This window comes from Delphinus delphis, chromosome 21, assembly GCF_949987515.2.
Source record: "Delphinus delphis chromosome 21, mDelDel1.2, whole genome shotgun sequence".
Lineage (NCBI taxonomy): Eukaryota > Metazoa > Chordata > Mammalia > Artiodactyla > Delphinidae > Delphinus > Delphinus delphis.
In genome coordinates, this window is record NC_082703.1 from 30,325,054 (window position 1) to 30,350,771 (window position 25,718).

Sequence of the window (25,718 nt, forward strand, 5' to 3'; positions counted from 1 at the left end):
CAAACACATGAAAGGATGCTCAACATCACTAATCATTAGAAAAATGCAAATCAAAACCACAATGAGGTATCACCTCACACCAGTCAGAATAGCCATCATCAAAAAATCTACAAACAATAAATGCTGGAGAATGTGTGGAGAAAACGGAACCCTCTTGCACTGTTGGTGGGAATGTAAATTGATATAGCTACTATGGAGAACAGTATGGAGGTCCCTTAAAAAACTAAAAATAGAACTACCATATGACCCAGCAATCCCACTACTGGGCATATACCCTGAGAAAACCATAATTCAAAAAGAGTCATGTACCAAAATGTTCATTGCAGCTCTATTTACAATAGCCAGGACATGGAACCAACCTAAGTGTCCATCAACAGATGAATGGATAAAGAAGATGTGGCACATATATACAATGGAATATTACTCAGCCATAAAAAGAAACGAAATCTGAGTTATTTGTAGTGAGGTGGATGGACCTAGAGTCTGTCATACAGAGTGAAGTAAGTCAGAAAGAGAAAAACAAATACCGTATGCTAACACATATATATGGAATCTAAAAAACAGTGGTTATGAAGAACCTAGGGGCAGGACAGGAATAAAGACGCAGATGTAGAGAATGGACTTGAGGACGCGGGGAGGGGGAAGGGTAAGCTGGGACGAAGTGAGAGAGTGGCATGGACATATATACACTACCAAATGTAAAACAGATAGCTAGTGGGAAGCGGCCGCATAGCACGGGAGATCAGCTCGGTGCTTTGTGACCACCTAGAGGGGTGGGATAGGGAGAGTGGGAGGGAGACGCAGGAGGGAGAAGATATGGGGGTATACGTATATTTATAGCTGATTCACTTTGTTATAAAGCAGCAACTAACACACCATTGTAAAGCAATTATACTCCAATAAAGATGTTTAAAAAAAAAAGACTGGGCTTCTCTGGCGGCGCAGTGGTTGAGAGTCCGCCTGCCGATGCAGGGGACACGGGTTCGCGCCCCGGTCCAGGAAGATCCCACATGCCGCGGAGCGGCTGGGCCCGTGAGCCATGGCCGCTGAGCCTGCGCGTCCGGAGCCTGTGCTCCGCGACGGGAGAGGCCACAACAGTGAGAGGCCCGCGTACCGCAAAAAAAAAAAAAAGACTGCATGTACTATTTTGTAGTCTAGAATGTACTTTCATGTCAATTGCCTAAATTGATTCTTACAACAAACTCCTGAGAGAGGCAAGAATATTATTATTGTCACTAGTTTCCAGATGATGAACTTAAAGCGAAGAGAAATTAAATGTTAACTGAGATCAAATAGAGAGTAATTAGGCAGAATTCCAAACCAGTTCTGTTTTCTCAAATTCCAAATTCTTTACAATGTTCAAAACACAGCATTTATCACCACATATATATTTGGAAATCGATATGATTTTTAAAATGCTGGTCAACGTTTTCTTTACTCGAAGTGACAGAAGCAGCTATGTGTTTGATTAGGTAGCCCATGATTTTCCCATTGCTGCTGGAGTAGATCACCACACACTGAGGTGCTGGTTCTATGCTGATTCCCAGAGTTCCGCAGTGGAATTAAACTCCAGATACTCACAGTGGTAGCTTCCTCGATTATGGGCCATTTACTGGGTCCTCTCCTATCCCGTCTTTTCTTATCATTTCCTTATCAGTGTACCCTGGGATCATCTCCCAAATAAACTCCTTGCCTCAAATCCCCATCTTAAAATCTACTTCTATGGAAGCCCAAATTAAGACACTCAGAAGTAACACGATGCCACTGATACACACATATTCATAGTTATATAAGAAAACTCCATACAAGTGAAAGCATAGTTTTCCAGGACATTGCCTGTATTTCATAAATCTGCAACTATGTATCATATGTCTTGGCACTATCCCATGGCCATCCCTAGAAGAGACCCTGGTTCTTCCATGTATTAGTCTTGACTGGCGTTTTCTGAGTGCTACCCCAGCCTTTGTAAGCTCATCCCACTGTCATCCAAACCCAGGGATAGCAGAGCCAAGGTAACTCATCTTCAGGTCCATTGTTACTGAATTGTATTTTAAATGCACTAGAAGAGTTTCCTGTTGATACGATTAGGGGACTTTCCAAAACACTAAGAAACTCCCACTGGAAGGACAATTTTCAGTGTTATGAAAATTATCTACCTTCGTGAAAGGGAGAACCAGTAAAAAGTCACAACTGAATTGTAAAAATTCATAAACACAGAAAAAGCTAAAATAATGTCTCATCAAAGTAAAAACTCAGTAACTATACTGTTCATTGAAATTTAGAATTGTCAGGATAAATATTCCTCAATTTATATTTAGAAATTAAATTTAATATGCCTCCTTTTGGAAAGACTTCTTACACCTGGTATTTGGGGGCTGAACCAATTCATTTAAGAGAGCGGGGGAAATAAAAGACACTTGTAGAAAAATCTAACCATTAGGATACTTTGAACATTATTTTAAAATGAGTGAAGCATATTGAAACAGTTCATACATGAAGATATCTGGGTTTGTTTGCTTTATTTTCACTTTACAATCTAAATGGTGACTTGAGTGCATATTTCTAACCCCATTCCTCCAAGATTCTCATTGAATGTAAGTATAGAGAGAGGGAGTTTTAATTGCATAAAAAAAGGGACAGAAGCTGAAAGAATTCAAAACTCTTACAGCTACATTTTTGGACCTAAAATATTCTATTTAACAGGAACTCATATATCCTCTAACAAAACCCTCCTCAACTTCTACTATGCGGTAATTTTCATTCATTTATAAGGCCGGAGATCAGAGAAAAATGATCAGCTGTGAAAGTATAAAACAGCTTCAAAAAATTCACCTTGAAAATTAGAATAAATGACTTTTTATAAAACTGTATAACATAGGAGATTATTTCAAAATATCACACTGTGTCCACAAAAAAGGGCCCCAAAAACCCTTTAAATGAGGAAAGCTGAAATTAAGATAAGCATCAAACTACTTAATTCAAAATTGCTAAAGGGGCACTCTGTGACAAAAAAATCAGTGAATTAAGAGATAATCCTTGCAGATTCTTTCAGAATTCAGAGGAAAGTGGTAAAATTATAAAAACAAGAAAAATTATAAAATTTCAAAACAATTCCAGGAGAATCAATACAGGAAATTGGAATTCCATACAAAAGAAGAGCTAGAGAAGAAGCATCATCTGAGGGACTAATATTAAAGAAAATAATGGTATCATCAACAATAGCTCCAAGTGCACGAGAGCTGTGGCAGAACGCTCACTTATTACCAGTCTGAGCGCCAGTCACAATTTGTGAGAACTGAATAATATGCAGACACATCCCAATGAAATATTTAAACTCTAAGGATAAGAAAAGCTTTCTGTAATATGTAAACAAATAAAAATAAATAAAAAGAATCCCCCCAAACCTGGAAATAGAATAATGACACAGGCAAAATTCTATTGATATCTTATATTTCTCTTCCATAACATAAATGCCAAAGAGCAATTAAAGAACGTTTATAGAGTTTGTTCTTGTAGTTGGGGGTAGGGGGGTGGATGAAGTAGGGGATACTGTGTGCTATGAATTCTACTGCCTAGGATTTTGCCATTAATGTGTGAATAAAGCAGAACGAAATGATATCCTCATATGTATAAGGAATACAATCCACAGACTCCCACACTTTTTCCTGGCATTTGTTGAAAAGACATCATTCAGCTGACTCAAAACTAAATCAAAATAAAGCACTTACATTATAAAATAACTGATAGTGAGCTTGGAAATCATTTCACAGGGATCTGGGTTTACATACATCTCAAGGTAGTTGTAAATACATGTACAATATGGTTGTAAAAAGCACCGACATGTAAATTACATGTGAATGTAAATTATATGGGGTTGCATGTCTGTAAATTACATGTGCATGAAATACATGTGCAATGTGGTTGTAAACACTTATTCAATTTTTCATGAAGAAGAGATAAATGTAAAATATAATAAGATATTAAAATAATATGTCTTGATTCTCCAATTACATCACCAAAACTAGACATGCTTTTTGGAGAGGATGGATGCAGCAAATGTTTTAGATCTCTTTGCCAGAGAAATAAATTTTACTACTGGTATTGTCAGAGTAAAACAGATTACGGTATTTTTTAAAACTTAAAAGGTAAACAGGAATATCACTGAAGAAGGCATACCTCTCCAATTACTAAAGAAAATATGTAAAGAAATAACTGTATTTACAGAGAAAAATGAAAATAGTTAACAGCAAGGAGGATACAAAACATAAGCAGAAATGCAGTCATTAAAATTCTTAAGGAATAGTTCAGGATATGAATAATAGTGAATATTATACTTTAAAAGTGGGCTATAAAATAATATTTTAAGCATGACTTTATTTTCTCTGAATATAGTTTGAGAATATATAGAGCAAAGCATGGCAGGCTCTGATGGTAATGTTACAGATAATTATTATTATTATTTTATTTATTTATTTTTTTTTTTTATGGTACGCGGGCCTCTCACCGCTGCGGCCTTTTCCCGTTGCGGAGCACAGGCTCCGGTCGCGCAGGCTCAACGGCCATGGCTCACGGGCCCAGCCGCTCCGCGGCACGCGGGATCCTCCCAGACCGGGGCACGAACCCGCATCCCCTGCATCGGCAGGCGGACTCTCAACCACTGCGCCACCAGGGGAGCCCCTACAGATAATTATTTTAATATATTTCTGCTTTAAAAAAATTACCTATAAAGACCCTTATATTTTTTCTATATTTAGGAAAATAATTTAAAATAAAAGCTATTTTTAACTGAATTGTATGCAGACATTTCAATTAGGTTACTAAGCAATGGGCTTTTCTCTAACAGTTACTGCCAAAGAATAAAAAATGTCTCCAGGCAAAACCATCTTTCAGTGCTTCGCAGGATTAATCTGACTTAATTATGTCTAGCTAAAATGTCTTCTGATGTTTTTAGGCTATACTGTCTATACATTTTTAATAAACATTTATAAGCCAACATACTAAAGGGTCCCCAGAGTAGCAGGTACCAAGGAGATGTAACAAGAATTCCACTTTGTAACAAACTTTTACTGTTTCCTTTTCTTGTCCAACACTTCACAAGTTTATTCCAGAAGTTTTCTCATACAACCTAAAGCTTCTGTGTGAAACACGGAATGGAAGAAAGAGCCCTTTCTCTGGCCATTTTTTCCCCCATGCATAGGCTTTCAAAAAGTCCTATTTATTCCCCAGAAACATGCCATTCATTAATAATCTGCTGATTCCAAACCAAAGAATTATATTTTAAAGAATTGAACACACACCACATTGAGGCAGCTCCAAGCAGCATCAATGTTGTTTAAGATGTCATTTAAGCTTATTATTACTCACAGTACCAGCACCAGCGGTTTGCACATGGTAAAATCACTCAAGGTCAGTGTAAAGAAGTCTGGAACCCTGCAAGCCCAGCCCAGAGAGCAAGGTCAGGGATCCTAGGAATTTAATGTGATTTGTTCCCTAAGGTGAAAATATTCTGTAGATTCCTGCCATTGATCTAATAAAAGCAAATGACAATCCAAAACAAACTAAAAAGTGTTATGATTACTGATCTTCTATGGAATTGTCCTAAATTTGCTAGAAAATTAAACAATACAATTGATAAGCAAATATATTTACCTCTTCTTGCTAAACCTTTTCCCTCAAATATCAGTGGGCATTCTAATATAAGTATCTTTAACCTAATATCCGTGCATATAAGAACAGCTGATATAAACTCTTTAGTGACATGTGCACATGTGAGTTTTCAGGAGAACAAATATACAGTTTTTGTAGGTGCTAACTAAAAAACAAATAAATCCCCCCAAAACTGTCACAGATTTATGAAGACTGTAGGATTTCTACTGTTGAATATTGCTTCAAGGACAACAATGAATTACTCTGTGTGTGTGTGTGTGTGTGTGTACACTCTTTGCCTTGGTCAATCTACTCCCCCGTGCACATTATATACAGCCCATGTAACACTAGAAAAATAAACATATACTTAGCACTTATGTTACTTGTATCTTATGGGACACAAAAATAAGACAAAGTGCATATAGGCTCCTCATAGGCAGTCGGAGAGATGCAAGGGGAGAAAGAAGGACATGGGAATATAAAATGAGATGACAGAGAGTACTAGAACTCATTCTGAATTGGAAGAAATCATTGTCTGAGAAGAAAATCTGGTCAGAGACAGAGAAAGTTTAGAAAGTGACAGGCAGTAGACCCAGCTGTCTCTGACCTGTTTATTAGCCTTATGTAGCATAAATTTATTCACTATGACTAAGCAATTTGCCATGCCTTTGGGCCAGCCACGCTCAGAGAGGAGTGAAAATCTTCTATTTCACCCTGTATCTATGATTAAATTGCTCATGGCTGTGCGGTTGGCATCTGCACACTACAGCTGAGGTGAGAGGCAGACTCAGAACATGAGTCCTCGAGTCAGCAGGTCTTAAGGACAATCCTAAAATCTCTTATAAATTAGTTACTTACGTTTCTGACAGTTTGGTAGAACAGATTCTTTCTGATAAAGTGCATCCATCCATTTATCTTTCCATCTACTTATCTACACACACACATATATATATACACGTGTGTGCGTGTGTGTGTGTGTCTCCATATATAGTGAAGATCTAATAAGAAAGTAAGCATTTTTAGGAAGCCAAAAATGAAGTGAAAGAGAAAAATGAGAGATTACATAAGCACTCAAGTTGTACTCACCCTGGGCAACAAATTCTTTATGTGCATTTTTTCCCATTAATCCTCACAAAAATCTTATGAAAAAAGTCTGATTTTCTGATTACAGATAAAACTGAACTTCCAGTGGGTAAGCATCTCAAACACAGTAAGTGGAATTTAAACCATGAGCCTATCCAAAAGCTTTGTTCCCTCAGTCACTAAGCCATGCTAACCTCACGATCATGACTCAGATGTGGCTTATTTAGTGAATTCCACTTCTAACCATGATGGAGCACCTTGTGACAAAACAATGCTCCTGCTGAGAATTAGAAAACAGGAGATAAAATTAAAAACAGCCAACACCTACTTGAAGACAAAACTGTAGAGGCATCCCAGGCTTCAGTGGCCGAGATCCTGGGTAGGAAAAAAAAAAACTCAAAGAAGTGAACTGACATTTTGAGGGCTACTTTTTCCCTCGGGTAATACGCCAGGCCATGGATGGGAAAGAGGCTGAGAGTCCAGGAAAAGGTCAAAGAGGTAAAAGAAAAAGGTGAGACTTCTGGCATTCTATCTGTCTGGCACACTTTCTACTCTGGATGGACAGGTAAAACACTAAAGTTTGAGGCTGCAGTAGTCAGGATTTGAGGGGCTCAGATCCTGGAGAGAAGGTAACACAAGAGACACAAGTCTGACACTTATGGTTTTCCTCTTGAGGCACTTGGCTTAATGTCTGAAGCGCCCAGGGCAAGAAGCAAAGTAACCACACAAAAATCTGAAAAGCACAAGGACGTTTTCAACAGTATCATGGTGCTGAGAAAACCAAAATCGGAGTTCAGGACCTGCCAAGGAAGAAGGACTGCATAAACCCATAAGCTCTCAAATGGTTCTTCTGAATGACAACTCCCTAGCAATGTGGGTAAACCAGAGCAGAATGACCTTCACAAAGACTGGAGACAAGCCTCTGACTTGTGACTGACTTCAGTCACACTCTGACTGAATTGGAGTGATCTGTCCCCAATTTACCTGACTACCAGAGGATACCGGAAACCCTCTCTGGAAAAACAAACAAACAAAAAACCCAAACAGCATAATTCTGACAGTTATAATTTTTCATATACAATGTGAGACACTCAATAAAAAATTTCAACCATACTTACAAATAAGACTAAGAGGAAAAAAAAACCTAGAAAAAATAGACAATACAAATAAAACCACAGATGAGCCAGATATTGAAACAGGTATTGTAAAACATGGTGACTAGTATGTTTAAGAAAATGGAAGGCAAGATGAAGAATGTTTGCAAAGAAACTGAATTTATTAAAAAAATTGAAATTTGAGAACTGCAAAATATAATAACTAAAAATAGATCTCAGCAGATTGGACTGATAGTATTAGGGCAAAAGAGAGGACTAGTGAACTGGAATGTAAATCGGTAGAAAACATTCAGAGAAAACTAGAGAAAAAGCATAACAGACATAGACAACACAGAAAAGTGACACAGAGACACAGAGGGGACAGTGGAGAGTGCTAACATACATTCAATTGAAGGATAGAGACTGCAGGGCAGAAGAAATATTTGAAAAAATAATAGTCTAGAATTTTTCAAAGTAATAAAAAAAACCGAAGCTATAAATTCAAGAACTGCTATGAACTCCGAGCAGATTAAATACAAAGGAAGCTACACCTAAACGTGTAACAGAACTACTTAAATCCAAGACAGAAAAACCTTAAAAGCCAACAATGAAAATCATTTCTTGTTCAAAGAAGTGATAATAAGATTGGTCAGAAGATGATGCAAAAAATCTTTAGAGTATGGAAAGAAAATAAATGCCGACCTAGAATACTTGACCCAGAAAAACAGACAATAAAATACAAAAAAAAAAATCCCTTTCCAATAGCTTCAGAAATGTCAAATACCTAGGTACCAACAAGGAAGATGTGCAAGGCCTCTATGCAAAAGGAAAACTTAAAGTGTTTTAATATTATTTGAGAGAAATTTTAAAAGACCTAAAAGGCGGCTCAATATTGCTAACATGCCAGTTTTCCCCAAATCAATCTTTAGATTCAATGCAATAATCCCACCATATACTGTCAAGGCGATATTAAAGGACAAATCAGAAGTATTTGTGCCATGCATCAAGTTTTTCTATGAAACTACAGAATTTAGGACAGTGTGATACTGATGCAAGACAAGCAGAGTGAAATATAAAACAGGGAGTCCAGAAAAAAACTGTATACGTATAGAGAGATCACTGATGGCAAGAATAACACTGCAGAGCAGTGGGAAAGACACTGAGATACTTAGACATCTAAGTGGAAACAATCCTGATTCATACTCTCCTCCCTATACAAATATCAATTCCAGGTTGATTATAAATCTAAACATGAAAGGTAAAGCAATAAAGCTTCTATAAGACTATCATCATGACACTGAATAGACAAAGATTTCTTAAACAAGATATGAAAAGCCATAAAGGAAAAAGAAGAAACACCACTCTACATTAAGGAAAAAGAGGGAACCACTCACTCTACATTAAAATTTAAAAGTTCCAGTCATTAAAAAAAGAAAAAAACAAAAACGAAAAAATAAAAACAAGGCCAGTAGGAGATGGAAGAAGATATGTGTAATGTATGTATCTTACAAAAATCTGGGGTCCAAATCATGTAAAGAAATTCTAAAAAATCTATTTAAAAAAGATATATAGCCAAAGAGAAAAACGAGCAAAATACTTAAACAGGCATTTGAGAAAAGAGAATATTCCAACGGGCAAAAAACTTATAAGCAGATCTCCAGCCTCATTAGTCACTCTGGAAAGGCAAAACAAAACCACAATGAAAAATCATTATGGAACCACCAGAATCGCTAAAATGGAAAAGGCTAACAAAACCGAGTGTTTGACTAGGACGTGAACAAAAAATAGGTTGGGATATACATTCCCCTCACTTCCTGCCTGCCTCGCCGTAGACACGAAAGTGTGTGCATTCCACGGTTCCAGAGCCTGTTGGGCAGCCCCTCGGCCATGGTGCCCCGCAATTTCCAGGGTTGGTAACACCATTCCCTTCATCCTGGCCCTGCAAGAATAGGATGGTTAGGACTTCCCGCCACTGCTGGTCTCTGGGGGCTTCATAAAAACCTACAGTTCTATAAAACAGACCACTCATTAAGTTCTTTTCAACTAAAACATTCGCAGGACCCTGACTGCTATTCCTTTGCAGAGATTTTGCCTTTTAGTTTGTGTAAAATAGGGAGCTATTCTAAGGCCTTAAATAAGAGACGGATGTAACATGACTTACAGTGCAAAAGCGTTAGTGCGTCTGCTCTGTTGAGAATACTCCACGAGGTGGCTGAGGGTAGACCCAGTGGGACTAGTGGGCAGACCATGCTGTGATCCCCTGAGAGACAATGGCGGCTCAGGTGAGAGAAGTGGCAGAAGCCACGTGTAGAAGTGGTTCGATTATTCTTTGAAGGCTTAGCCACCAGGACTGGATTCCCTGATGAATTTGGATACGAGGTAGGAAAGAAGTAAGCCAAGGATGACTCCACGGATTGTGACTTGACCAATTAAGGAAATTTGTCACCCTGACTGAGTTAGGGCAGGCTGTGGAAAGAGCAAATTTCACCAGGGGTGGAGGAGATCAGAAGTGTGGAAATGCCAAACAGAAAGTGGAAGAGTGAATTGGTTATATCTTCTAAACTTCAGAAGAGAGATCTGGACTGAAGACCCAATTTGGGGGCTATTTACTACCATGGGACTGGGTTACACCACCAAGGGAGTGAGTGGTTGTCAGTAAGAACAGAGGACACGGCGGAGAATCCCTGGGCACTTCAATATTAAAAATTCTAGAAGAAAAACAACCAGCAGTGGAGGTCAAGAAAGAGAACCACTGAGTCAAAGAAAACCAAGAGAGACAGCGTATCAAGAAAAGGAAAGATCAACTATTGCGAATGTTGCCAAGTCAAGTAGTAGGACACACTGTATACATTTAAAATTTTCTGCATATTCTGATGTTTTGACAACTCAAAATTTAAACACCTTTCTGGTTGGGGAAAGACTGCCGCTCTGAGGCTGGCCAGTTCTTAGAAGCGCTCAGCTGGGAGCATGCCTTTGATAGACAAACTAACCCATCCAGAGCCTGGCCTTCTCTTCTGGCCCAAACACTCCAGGAAGCAATGTTCCTCTGCCTTAACCATCCCAGGGCCAGGTACCAGGCAACGACGGACCGCCCCTCTAGCTTAGTGCCACTGAAATTATTCAAACTCCCCAATTCCTAACTGTCCAAGCTGCCCTGCCTCGCCTTTCCCTGGGAAACCCCAAGGAAGGCTGTATGTAGTCTCAGCTTTCCCCCTCGCTCTTGCTTTCTGCCTCTTCACCAAAACCTCCCCTGGCGACCCGTTCCTCCGGGTATGATAGACTTTGCTTTCTTGAGCCTCTCTTGTGGCCACACCTGACTGACCACTGCATAAAAGAGCACAGAACAAGGAGTTCTAACCGTCGTACACGGGCTTTGGCAATGGGGAGGTCACAGCTATGCTGAAAAGAGCAATGTGTTATTCAGATGTTATTAAAATGTATTGAGCTAGCAGATATTACATTAATAAATGGATATTTAGGTGAACTTTATTCCATCTGTGGACCTTGAATCAAAAAACCTCAGGTTAGGGACTCTGAAGACAAGAGTGGGGATCCCACTGATGCATTGAATGACTTTGACAGGCCCTCGACGGAGAACTAATGTTCTACCAGTAGCTAACGCGAGACAGCGTTTCACGTGAGTTTACAATGCTGTAAGGTACACACTCTTTCCCCCAGTTTAGAGTTGAGAAACTGACTCCGAAGTGTTAAGATCATACACCTCCCAAGTGCAGTGCTAAATTCAAATACAGTTCCCACCCCAAAGTCCATGCTGTTTCCACTATCCTATGCACTCTAAAAATAAAATAAAATGGAATATTTAAAGAAGGCATACTTGAATTATCTGGGAATCAAACCTGGGCCCCTGCATTCCCTGAAAATCCTACTTCCTGGTAACCCTACACACTGAAACTTCCAATTGTAGATGGAAAATATTTAGAAACGTTAAACGAACAAAAACCAAGTTACATTCTCTTCCCAGCTACCTAATGATTTCAATCAGTATGACTGCTTAAAATGAAGAGGCTATGTTAAACAGAACTTTATATTAGTAAAAGTCTTTCTAAATATACTTAGCAAGTATATTCGGCTGCTCATAAAGTCTCTCTGAAGACTTGACAAGTCATTTCCAACGCAAAAGGGTAAATCCTAACATTACCAACGTTGTTATTGTGGAAACACTTTAAGATATTAGTCACTAGAATGATTTTCTAAATATATTTAGCAGGTTTAGTTGGCTACATATGAAGTCTCTTATCAAACCTGACATGTTATTTCCAGCGACCTGAATAGGCTATTTCCCTGAGGAAGCAGAGTGGAATAAATTCTCAATGCAGACTTGCCAAACAGAGAATAAAAATAGTATCTAACATATACTCAACTTTGAAATTATGTATTTCTATTATCGTGTCCTCTGGACCACTGCCCCTGAAAAACTAACTGAGCTCCTATTTGAGCAACAAATACCCTGCCAAGCTGGTCTGAAGTGATCAGGATAAAGAGTTCAATAACCGTTACGAGAATTCCACGGCAGCTGTCACGCACGAAGGTCTGGCTTTTCTGAATGACGAGCACCTTCTCCTCTGCCTCCCCTCCACCTTCAGAGTAGCCGATTGTGACGTGACCTCTAGGTACATACCGATTCCTTCTCTCCCTCTGCCCTAACACACTCTCATCGTTCATTCACATGAAAGTGCAAATCACCAATGAACGTGCAAAACTTAACTTTTCTCAAGAAAATGCACTTAAAAAACAAAAGAATCAGCGCTGGGCATCCAATAATTAAATTCTAATGGAGACTACTTTGAAACATCAGCACGTATGAAAATTGCCCCTAAGGCAGATTAGGAAGAATAATTCAAACCATTAAGGATAAATAATCCAGTTGCAGGGGGAAAAGTTTAAGATAACATAAACTGGTCCAATCTTATTAGTGTATCAGATGATGATCTATGGAAATTAAACAAGGTAAGTACTTGAACTTTAAACACTCATAATAGTCATTTCCTTCTCTGTTCGAAATGTCTTTTCATGTCAAATTCCCATTACATTTGATACACGGTCTGCGTACTGGAAAAAAAAATGTGTTTAACACATAGGTTTACAAATTTGAATAACAAAATCAATATGGCAAAATATTAAAGGTAATGAAGAAATAACAGAGAACTGTGCCCAAGGGCTCCATGAGCATCAGACATGCACTGAGTACATGCTTATGAGCTTCCGTTTCCCATTTTCCTTCTCAGTAAATGTATAAGACACGTGAAGAGGTGCAGGCAGAAACCACAGAACACACGTGAAGATTCTTCTATCTGGTAGTAAGACCGTGGACACTCCACCTGGGAGAAGTAACCCCTGCTTTTCCTTTGTGAGGACAACCCAGCTGAATCTGTACCTGGTGTTTTATTGGTAGTGTGAAGAAATTTTAATCATCCATCTCCCTCTTATGCGTACTTTTTTTGCCATTCTCACAAGCTGGTGATCTGAAAATCAACACAGTAAGGTCAGGATTATCTGTTATCAGAGTAGCCTGTGATCTGACAATAGTTGTCCCTCACTTTGCACACAGACACTGGAAGTCTCCACAAACACCAAATTCGTCTCACAAAAGTTACAGCTCAGTGACAGGAAAAAGTGAGCATGTTGGCTGAAGAAAGTCCTATTCCAGTTAAGCATTAAGCAAGGGAGATGAATCCATTAGAAAGAAGTCAAGTAAAATTAGAAAATTTTCTCTTTCCAACCTCACACAAAATACAGAGTAAAAGGAAAACCAACACCAATATTAAAAAATTTAAATTAAAAATGTTATATTTGCTTGATTTGGTATTGATTTTTCTTACACAGAAATCTACATAACTTGAATATTTTTCGAGGGTACTAGCTTTCCCAAGTTTTCCCCTTCTGTTACTACACCTACTTTTGACACAACAAAATTAGTAAGTTTAAATTCTCATGTTCTACAGATGTTTCAGGTAAGAACTCTCTCTCCAAACTAAACTTGAAATCTTTTGAACAGTCAAAAGGTCTTACATAATAACATTCATATAACTTAAAATTTAATCCTTCAATAACATTAATCTTTCACATGAGTATACAAGGAAGGCACTAAGTTTGCAAGCATGAGAAAAAAGTGAGAAATCTGTGGGAGAAAGAAAACAAAATTAGAAACCATATTGATACAATGTTACAAACCAAACACAGGCTACTCAAAATCCATTCTCCTTTTCTTCCACATAAAGGGAGTTCCAATCTTGTTCGAAGTTGCCTGTGCTTTATTTCTCAGCTTCTCTTGCAGCTAGGGATGGCCAAAAGACAGTTTTGTCCAATAAGAATAAGTGCAAATCTACTACAGATTTCAAGATAGCCTTTGCTTTCCTGTTAAGGCACCAGATTCCTGTCTCCTAATTCCTCCTTCCTTGAAATCAGACATAATGCTGGAGAGGAATTAGTCTTGTTGCAACTTTGGGGGAGAATGTGTGGGAGAGTCTGGGACATTGATAGCCAAAGAGAGCTTCACATGGCACCAGCCCTTAACTCCACTGGCACGAAAAATAAACTCAAATTTGCTTAAGACACTGAAGTTAGATTCTTGTTACATACAACCAAATCCCATTTCAAATGCTATTCTTGAAGTAGTTGGTGAGATCACCAGAGGCTGAAATAAAATTCTTTAATGGTGGGGTCACAGCTATAAAAAACAAAAACACCTCCCAAGCATCAAAGAACAGAAGTAAAGGAGAAGCCTTGGGGGAAAGGAGGCAAAAGAGAGAAGAAAACATAAATTTTTAAAACGTGCAGAAGTGACTGCACATAGCAGAGGTGGTAAATAATGGTCGCAGAAAGGGCAATGGAAGAATGCAGTAATTCTTGTTTTCATTATAGCTGAGTCATTAAAATGAAGTTATGTATAGTATACTTTAATCAACGTGATAAATTTGAGTTTTTATACTTAAAACTGCTAACTTTTCGGGAGTCCAGAAAATTCACTTATGAAGATAACCTTATTTCTTTAGAACATTGAATAAATGGCAAATGCCTTTAAAAATAAAATCAGTAATACATAATATTCCCTTCTGTTTCCCGCGAAGCTCTGGGCTCTCCAGCCAAAGGGGTCTGCTCCCAGTTGCCCAAAAACCCCCTGACCGCAGTGGCATTACTAGCCTCTGTACTCTGCTCTCACACTCCAATATCTGAAATACCCCTCCCTCCCTCCCTTCTGTAACCGGCATCTACCCGTTTTTCACAGCTGACTCAACATCACCCCACCTTTCCCATGACTGCCCATGCATACCCCAGAAGCCTAGCCAACGACTTGTGGTAAAGCAGGAGACTCTTACCAAAAAAATCCCTTATACTGTCTGCGTTTATAGTTGAACTCATTTCTGGTATTTTTAATGAGTAAGTTTCTTGATTCCTGTCATAGACAGGAATCACTCACTCTACATTTTTTTGTATCACTCACTGCATTGTAATTTCCTGCTTAGAACTGAAGCTGCCGCTAGTGAGACTTAATTAAAATGCCCCTGAATCGAAGTAGATTTAACTATGAGAATCTGGAGTGAAAAGTACATAAATCTTGTTCTAATGGGTAAAATGGAGGTAAGGGTGTCCACAGGGCCTCCTTCTTGAGTCCTTCAATTTCCCTTCCAGGCTGTCACTGAGGCAACAGGTGACTGAGGAAGGAAGCCCTTTGGAAAAGAACAGCTCTCCAGTCCAATCCCTTACCATAAGCCCTGGGGATTGCATGAACTTCAGATCCCAGAATTTTCAAGAAACCCAGTCCATATACATTTAAATTCTCTCCCAACCCCCAGCAAGGTCTATGGCAGCATCTCATAAATACATCACTATTTCTTCAGTGAAGTTCAGATATATCCAAACTTAAGAGGATAAATAAAGACTATAAATAGCTTTATGTCAGATCAGATCAAGGTATAGCACCAAATAATTTACGAAAATGAGGTTTGGGGTTTCAGAATTGCAGAAAAGGAATCATCAGGAATCCCTTCTAACATCTGATAGCTACTAGGGTGCTATCAGTACCAGGAAAGGGTAAGAATCCACCGGCAAAAGGTATTTTAATTTAAGGCGCCTATTTGATTCTATCATGGATGCGCAATAAAGAGAATTAAATCAACACAACTTCTTCTCTCTCCAACAGTTAAACTAGGAACTCTGAAAAAACAGTAAATCAGTTGAGGGCTGGAAGCACCTGAGTAATCTGCCTGAGTAAATTTCAGAAGAAACGATTACACTGACAAATCTAAAATATTTACAGTAAATTTTAGCGTCACATTATAAATCAAATGAACTATTACCTCTTATTGTTTAAAGTTCTCTGCTACACTAGTATTTCTAATGTGAAAAATTAATGATACCTTAATTCACAACTTGTACAAATCTGAAGTGACAAATACGTGTTTTGCAACAAAAAGTAGGCCTGTGTAGTACTTAAGAGAATGCTTTTATGCGCCAGGAATGATGTAACAGGTGAAAGGGGGGACAAGGTAATGTTTAGACGTTGGAGGAAGTATCATGCCTCTGCAACTAAAGTCTGTTCTTTCCAAATCCAATTAATCCTGAGAGGTCACTTGACAGAGTAAGATCACAATGCTTCACGGAAGTTATATTACTGCAACTTAGAAAAACTGTTCAATTATCGTCAGGAGGCCTGGTTAGGCCTCCAGCTCTGCAGCCATTCTTGCAACAGTACCATGGATTAGGCCAGTTATGATCCATCTTTAATCAGAGGGCACCATATGGTGAACCCTGGAAGAAAGTCCAGGTTTCTTTCAGATTGTTCCATTGTGGGGAATGTGGCCGAAATAAAAGTAATGAGGGGGTCCTCGCTGTACAGCAATACTTCTCTCTGCCCCCTTGCACACTGCTACAGCTTACAGGAGGAAGGGAGTATGGACAGTGGGTCTCTTTAGCAAAGCCCAAAGGCTCAAACCCATTACCACGCTTTTCTAAAATACATGCTGCAAAAGTTTTTCAAAAAGAAAAAAGCTCTGTTCTTGCTCCTGGTTGAGTCACTTGAGTCTTAGATGCGTCATCTTTAATACAATATAATAACATCCATCTCTGGGGGATGTAGCGAAAAACAAAATGAAATTAACTTACAGATACTCAGGACATTACAGTTATAACCTAATTATGTCAGACTCAGAGCCTCTAACATGAATTGATGCAGAGTGAGGTAAAGAGAGGGAGAGGGTTCAAAGGTTTCCACTTTCACAAACATTTCACATGTCCCTAATACTGAACTTCTTTTCTAAAGATTGATGGTTGGTTACTGTGAAAAAGTATGGGTATCTGAAGTACATCAGAGAAATATCATGAAGCAAGAAGCAGCACAGAGCAGGCTGCAAGTAAATGATTAAGAATTACAGCCACATTTATGGCCTATTTTATTTGAATAAAATTTACCTTCTCATTTCTAATGCAGGGTAATAGGATATGCACACCGGTAATTTTCCTTTCAGGATTGTAATAATACTTGTCAAGAGCTCAAACGGTTCCTGAAAGTTTAAGTCCTACTGATGCTAGACAGTTATTTTCCTTTTATGGGATGTAAATTTGTAAAGCTTATTTTACTTCTCCAAAGAGTCTTAAGTCTAGTAAAATCTTAAGTGACTTACGGAATAATGCCTTTAGCTTCCAGCATACATCAATGGAAACCAGTCTCTTCTATTCTCTGTAGTGTCGTAGTCCTACAAGTAGGACCAACATTTTCCTATGGTTAAAATACTGATGCCAAGGTTAATTTCTCCCACTCCCTCACTTTTCATATTAATCAGTCACCAGATCTATGGGTTCTTCCTCTGTAACATCTCTTTCTTCTGTCTCCACTGTCCTCACTCTGCTCTATTTGTCACTTCCCTTCTAGACTATTACTGCTGCCTCTCAACTAGATCAGGCCCCCAGCAGAAGTCTGTCGGACCTCTAATCAATCCCATAAATGATTTCCGATAGCCTTACTACCTATGTCTTTCAGGTGCTTAAATCATGAATAACCCTCCAAGACTCACAGCAAGACTCAGAGTATTCAAATTCCTTAAACTGATTCAGGCCATATACACTGTGATCTCCATCCACCTTGAAAGCTTATTCTTATTTAAGAGTCTTCACTGTTACTCTATATAACCCCTCGGCTGCCATCAAACACTTCTACTTGCCCTCTCACTTCCTCACTCCATCCAAGACCTGAAAGGGATGTTTGATGTAGTCATCTGCTGGAAATTCCTATCCAAGTTACAGCTCAAGTTCTGCCCTAAGTCAAGGCACCCAGACCAACTAGGCCACATGGATGACTCTCTTGCCCAAACCTGAGGACACAGGCAATGCTCTGGTACTCTTCTTCCAATAATTCACAGTATTTTTGTGCTTCAGGCTTTATTTTTCCTACCTGAGTTGCAAGCTCCTTGAAGAGAGGAAAATGGCTTCTGTCTTTTAAGATGCCCCATCCCTAACAGATTACCCTGCAAACACAAAAACTATGTAATGAATATGATAAAACCAATGAAATTAGTCATCGTTACACACCAGAGATACTGAGTGTAAGACTGTCACTGCGCATGAGAATGACTTAGGATGCTAGTTAAAAATGTATGTTCCTAGACCCAAGTCCAGAGACTGCTTGTTCTCAGGTAAGGAAAAAATAAAAAATTAAAGACCTGTAGGGAGTTCAGATGCAGTTAGCACAAAGATGGTATTTTGAGAAACACTGCCACTGATTACTTTGAAACAGTAAATAAAAAAATAAAACAAATACAAAAGTGTGCAGAATTACAAATGATGAGAAAGAAAATAAGGCATGTTACAAAATAGTTGCCATCATTAGGAAGTTTTTTTTGTGATAGTCACCATAAACCATATGCACTCTTACTATGTTAATTGAAAATAGCTATTCTCATTAAAGCAACTAGTGTTAATACTAAGCTAATTAGTTTTTTGCATTTAAACTATAAATTTAGGGATATTTAAAGTTATTTATGTAATACAGAAAATTAGGTAAGTTACATTTGTCTATGTAATAATATTTGATCTTTTTTTTTTTTTTCCTTGCGGTACACGGGCCTCCCACTGTTGCGGCCTCTCCCGTTGCGCAGCACAGGCTCCGGACGCGCAGGCTCAGCGGCCTTGGCTCGCGGGCCCAGCCGCTCCTCAGCCTGTGGGATCTTCCCAGACCGGGGCACGAACCCGTGTCCCCTGCATCGGCAGGCGGACTCTCAACCACTGCGCCACCAGGGAAGCCCTGATCTTTTTGATCATTCACTTAATTGACACAAGATTGTAAATCTTTAAGCTTTCTTTTGTTGAGTTCAATCTTTATTAACAAAGGCATTTGCAATGTAAGATATGCTCTCCTTGCATTTATTACTCTAACAACCTGTAAGGATCTAGGTATTTAAACTCCCAGTCCAACCCACCTTTTGGAATAAAAGCATATTTCATGATATGAAGTAATGAAGTAACTCCTCCTTTTGTTAATCATAAACCAACCTTTCTCTTAAAACCACACTCAACTCCAACCAACCACAGTGAACTGGTTGTTCTCAGGTAAGGAAAAAAAAAAAAAAACTCTACCTAATCTCACGTTGGCAAATGATTGTAGTTAGTAATCCAGTGCTTTTTCTAGGTTTTGCAGGTTTCTTTAGTTTGATGATAATTTTAAATATTTCCTCTTTTATCCCCATCATGTGTGGTTAATTTTAATTATATAATTAGGCAATACTTTGCTTGCCTTACTTTTCTGATGTTGACTTGCTTGCACTAACATCCTTGGGAAAAACACTTCAGAAGTTTTTAGTAAGTCTACAACCATGAATAATTAGAAAGAGGAACCTAATAACAGTAAATATAGGTCTAGAAACAAGGAGATCTGGCTTCCATTTGTGATTTTACCTCCAATTTTCTGTATGGCTTTGGGGATGAGGTGAAGAAGGGTATGGCTAACATTGGTTCACAGCCTGTGAGCTGTTTTCTATTTTATTTTAATATTAAAAAACACTTCTGAAGCGTAAATTACCAAAAATCTGCATTTATTGGGGATTATGTATATCTAGCATCTTCTATTAACCTTCCTCTAATCTCTTCTTGGGGTTTATGTAAAGCACAGAAAATTAACAATCAGCGCCCGTCCAGGGCTTACGTCCAAATGAGGGACTAGTCTTGTCCACTAGGGAGAGACATGGAGTCTTTGGACCACGTGTCTTGGACTTTTCCCGGCAAGGACACAGCAGTTCGCCACAGGCATTAATGACACATGCCCTCTCAGGCTGCTACTCAACCACTGGGGAACACTTCGGTGCGGGAGTCACACTGCCTTGTGGTCTGTGGAACTCAGAGCCTTAGAACGAAGTGCTGTCACGTGTGGAAAAGTGTCCATACCGCATACAGAGCTATCAACCCATACTCACCATACAGAATATATAAGAGACAGTCAAATATGAAAAGCCAACAAGAATGCACAAAGATTCTCATGGCAAAGGGAAACTCTCATTACATCTCCAATGAAGACAATTTTGAAAACTAAAAACACATTAACTTTTATCCTCTAGCCACACAGACGTAAACACAGGCACACACGGGCCCATCCATCCATTCAGGATCCACCCAGCAGGCAGCGACTCTCACACAGGCTCTAGGCTTATCAGGACAGGCTGCTCATTTCACCTCCTATTTCACGCTTTCTTGCCGTAAACCAAAGTGAGTTAACATAGGCAATAGGGAGGAGTTGCCTTCCTAAGTCATACTTTGAATAAGTCGTTGGAGGAAACAAAGTGAATGGATACCATGAAATCCAAGGCATTTAAATTACAGGAAGTGTTAGTGGGTCTAAGGTTACATTTTTGTGGCATTTGAGGATAGGAAGACTTTCTCAGGGCAATAACTACACCAATGTAAATATCTGTGTTGAAAATTATTTCACAATGCACACAGAGCGCTCTTTTCTGAACTTTCATGTATATGTTTCTACTTCATAGTTTTTTTTTCCCCCCTTGATCCCACAATTGAAATTCCAATATTTCAATTTTTTCCCAAAACTTAAACACAAAGGTATTTTGGTTCTTCAAAACTCAGTCTTCTCAGTCTTACAGCGTATTTCAAAATAAAACCGGGAAGGCAATTTAATTTGCACACATTCGATAAATGCTAATCAATAAAGTCCACTCAACGGTGGCAACTGCACACCCCTTGCCCTTCACTTGCCGTCAGGTGAAATAAAGTGCTGCAATCTAGTTCCAGCCAGGGGTACTGCCAGTGTGTGAACCGACACTTCCAGTCTTCTGTGGAATATAAAACTTCTTCAGGAATTTAAGAACTCTTCTAAGCATACTCTCCATCCTTAGGTCAGTTCTGAACTCTTAAGGTAAATAGATACTCTTTCAGGAGATCAAGGGAGAAGCGAGCACCAATACGATACGACACTTGAAAATCCCAATGTCTCAACAGTCTCCTGGCAACATTTTTTAGGCAAAGAGTTAAACATCGCATTTAAAAAACCAACAAGGAAATCCACCTTACTTTTCAGTACCTGACGACCAAATTTCAGAAACGCAGCGTTTACTAAGTTGAAAAGCCATGCGTGATGGTGATGGGAGATCCTGTTGCATCTCCAGCTCGACCAACTGCTCCGAGTGAATCTGCAGTCTGAGGCCCTCAAGCCCGGTTACTAAATGCCATATCGGAGGAATTCTCCAGGAAAGCAAGCCTCGGAGGGCTGCTCACCCAAGCCCGGGAGCCGCTGGAGTCCCGCTAACCTGCCAGGTTAGAGCAGAGCCCTCCCGACGGCTTGAACTCGGGCTCTCCCCGCGCCGGGTTCCAGGCGCGATCGGCGCACCGGCGGGGGCCGCCCTCCGGCGGCTGCATGATCGCTGTCACCAGCCACCTTCCGGACCCTTCGCTCGCCTAACTTGCTGTCCTATTTTCCGTGAAAACCTTCCTCCCAGAAACCCTACCCTCAGCGCTGTAACTGTGGAGCCCAGGCACACAAGGTGAAACACGAACCCGCCCTCTGAGCCCGTTCCGGGTCCTCAGCGACCCGAAGCCCCCGCGGCTCGACCCCAAAGCCCCCGCGGCTCGACCCCGCAGCGCGCGGGCGCGCACCCACCTTGGCTTCGCCCGCGTCCGGCTCCGCGTCCGAGAAGCCGAGTCCCGACTCGAAGGCGGCGGCGGCGGCGGCGGCGGGCGCCCGGCGCGGACCCTGGAGCAGCGCGGCGGCGAACAGGGAACACGCCAGAGAGAAGAAGCCCAGCAAGTGCATGGTGGACGGGCCGCGAGCGCGCGGGGCCGGGCGCCCCGGCGAGGCTGCCTCGCGGCTCGGCCCTGTCCGCGAGGGCCGCCCGGGGACCCCGCGGAGCCGCGGCGGCGGGAGCGGGTCCGGGCTCGGCGCTCCCGACGCTGCGAGCCGCTCTCCCGGCCAGCGCCCGCGAAGCGACGGGGTCAGGGCAGAGCCTCACAGGAAACCGGACATCCGAGCGCCCGAGGCCGCGGCCCGCGAGGCGAGGCGAGTTGAGGCGAGGGCGCGGGAGGACGGCGCCCCGCTCGGCGGCTCGGCGCGCGCCTCGGGGAGCGAGGGGGGCAGACCGAGACGCCCCGCGAGGCTCGGGCCCTGCGGCGCCCCCGGAGCCCGCGTGCCCCCGCCCTCCCCTTCCCCGCGGCGGGGCGAGCCGGGCGGCCGGGCGGCGGGAGCGGCGGCGAGGCCGGGGAGCGCGGGGCGCGGGGCTGCGCGGCGGCGGGCGCAGGGGCAGGGCATGGCTGACGCGCCCTCTGCCTGCGCTTATGTGAGAGAAAGCGGCCGAGGGAGGGAGCGTGCCGAGCCCGGCCGCCCTCCCCTCGCCCTTTCCTCGGAAGCGGCTCCCCGCGCTCCGGGTCGCGCCGCCCCCCGCCCCTCCCCCGCCCCTCCCCCCTCCCGCTCGCGGAAAGCGGCCCGGGGCGCTGGCGGCTCGGGGGCTCGGGGGCGGTGGCCCCGCGCCGGGCACGGTGGGCGCGGTAGCCGGGAGGTGGCTCGGGAGGACCGAGCCCGCCCTTTGTCCTCGGCAGCCAGGGGCTCCGGTCCGAGTCCCGGCAGCCCGGCCCTGGCAGTCCCGCTCGAGGGGTGGAAGGAGCCCCGGATTCCAGAAGGGGCGAGAGAAAGTCAACCCCGGGGGGAGACCCCGCCGGGGCCCGGGAACCCCCGCCCGTTGGGCCACGCGGGGGCCCGGGGCAGCCGAATGAGGGCAGGCCGTGTGGGGAAGGCCCGGGAGCGCAGACTCGGGGCAGATGCGGAAGGAGCAACTGGCTCCTCACGGAGAAGCTTAGGGGCGGCGTTGGCTTTCAGTGAGAAAGGGGGTGACGGAGAGACACGTGTTAAGCACGCTGTCGTCGGAAGCGACATTTGCCGAAGGCGACAGCATCTCCTGGTTGGCAAGGCACCCCGGGGCCGGTTGCCCGGGGTGGAGAGACTTTCCCATCTGAGGTAACGCGCTGCAGGTTCTGAAACTCCCCTCCCCCCGGTTTACTTGAAGCCTCGGTACCGCCTGGGACGGGAGCCCCCGCTCTGCGCGCCTGTCCATTGCCCGTTTGACGGTCAGCATCGCTGCGAAGTGCTTCCTCCCATCTGTCCGTTGCTCTGACTTCTGGACTTTACACCGCAAAGCGACTCTAACTTCCATATGTGAGTTCTTCACATACTTTGAAAGTATCTGTCGTGTTCTCCCTACGCTCTATTCCTCCCCCCCGCCCCTTTTTAAAGACAGCTCCAAGTTCCCTCATCCACCATGATCTAGTTCTCCATGTTCTTCAGACAGTATATGCCCCAGAACGTGACTCAGTACTGAAAGGGTTCCTGCAAGCCTGCAGAAAGGGTCTTCCTTGTCCAGACATCATACATTTGCTGATGCCGCCTTGGATGGAGTTTATTTTCTGGCAGCCAAATCAGTGTTGACTCACACTACGTTGAAAGTCAGCTGAATTCCTCAAAAATGTTTCACCTGTACTACTGTTTAGTCACGTCCACATTACCCTACATCTGTGAAGTTGGTTTACTGTGCTCAAGCTCTGAGCTTCGTTGTTTCTCTTGGTCAGGTGCTGTCCATCATCATAGCTTGTTGAGGTGTTCGAGGATGCTGGCGCTCTCAGGGTAGCAGTGTTCCCGCTGTCTTCCTGCTATCTGCCTGTTTGATTAATTTGCCGTATTTGTCTTCAGAGACCGATAAAGCCCTGCAAAGGGAAGAGCTAAGGACAGATCTGGGTGGGATTCAAGTAGACGCTGGAGCTTCCTTTTAACCATTCCCTATTCCAGTGGTTCTCAGCTTTGCGCCTGGAATACCAAAAGGAGACTTCACAAACACGCATGCCTGAGTGCCCCGTAAGAGATTCTGCTTGATTGGCCTGGGGTAAGATGTGAGCTTCAGGATCCTGACAGGCAACCAAGCTGAGAATCTCAGGTGTTTCCACCACTCCTGGAGTCTAGCATAGGGTGAGGACTGTGAAATCAGCAGAATCAGAATGTGTCATATTGAGTATATTATTTGTTTTCTTTGAAATACAGCAGTAAGCACATACAGACTTTTTCTTTTCCTCTCAAAAATGTTATCTTCCTACTACAGTTATTATTTTAAGTAAAGGAAATCCTGCAAAAAGTGTACCTGAGTGGGGAGAAAGAAAAAATCCCAGGAAACAGTCCTGCGTTAGTTGTTTCAGGGCTTGTTTCTTTGTTTGTTTGTATGTTTTGGTGTTGCCTGCTTACCCCCCAGAAAATGTTTCCTACCACCAGCACACTCTGATGCATAAGAAGGGCCTTTTTCCTGGTTTGTGAGTCCAGCACTAGCTTCATACAGGACCTATTTAATAACCGGGCTTCTAAAACGATGATTTTCCAAAGAGTGTTCCTCAGAGGAAGGAAATTGAGGAAGGGGACTTAGGGAGCAGGGCTCCTCTTGTCCTCTCCCCAGACCCCAGCCAGAGGGACACCTCTTGTCTGTCTTATGTATTGGGTTTCTGTTTTATTTGAAGGCACATAATGATAATACTGTATTCGTTCTGTGTCCTCCAGTATCCATTCGGACCATCTTCTTTAGTTCATTTATTTCTGATTTCAGTTATTCTGCCCTCTTGCTTCTTTAATTTTACTTTGTTGCTGTATTTCAAACTTCTTTAGTTGAATTCTTAGACTGGTTTTCTTTTGTCTTTCTATTTTCTGATGAACATATTTTAAAAATATGTTTCCATCTAAATTCTGCTTTACCTGTATATTTGCCACTTTGGCCTGTTGTGCTTTCCTTGCTGAACAGTTGTAAATTTATCTTAATTTCCTTATGATTTTTTTCTTTACCTGAAAAGTTATTTTATTTTCTTTTTCTAGTTTACAGACTGATGGAATTTTTGTTATTAATTTTAAATTTTATTATATTTAGTTGTATTATAGATTATGTTGATTTTAGAAATGCATTGAGGCTTTCTTTGTGACTTTGTACATGGTCAGTTACTGGAACTCATTCTCTGTGCGCTCTCTTTGTTGGATATTGAGTTTGAGCTTATTAATTATAGTATTCAAATCTTGTTTGGAAGTGACTTGTTAAAATCTCCAGTTATAATTATTGACTTTATTTTCTGGTTCTAACTCTAATTCTTTCAGTTATTTCTTTATATAATTTGATTCTATATTGCTAAGTCCAGGAGGTTCATGATGACTGTATCTTTTTGATATAATTTTCCTTTTACTAGTGTATAATGTCCATTTTTGTAACTTCTGATGATTTTATTTGAAATTCTACTTTCTGTAATATTAAAATCTTAGTCTTTGAGAATTGAGACCATCTGTGATCACGACTTAGATAAAATGATGCAGACTTAAAGTCAATGTGATTTAGTTGTTCCTTCTAGGAAGCTTTAGCCTGGGAAAGATAA

At 41.6% G+C, this 25,718-nt stretch overlaps 1 protein-coding gene across 1 annotated transcript in view; it reads right to left on the reverse strand.

The window, feature by feature from the left end:
* VEGFC (vascular endothelial growth factor C) overlaps window positions 1-22,515 on the reverse strand; it is an 80,085-nt gene extending 57,570 nt beyond the window's left edge. Inside the window, exon 1 of the mRNA XM_060001378.1 lies at window positions 21,940-22,515. Coding sequence (XP_059857361.1) covers window positions 21,940-22,092 — 153 coding nt within the window. The 5' untranslated portion in view covers window positions 22,093-22,515. The remainder of the gene's footprint in view (window positions 1-21,939) is intronic.
* Between the last annotated feature and the right edge of the window lie 3,203 nt (window positions 22,516-25,718).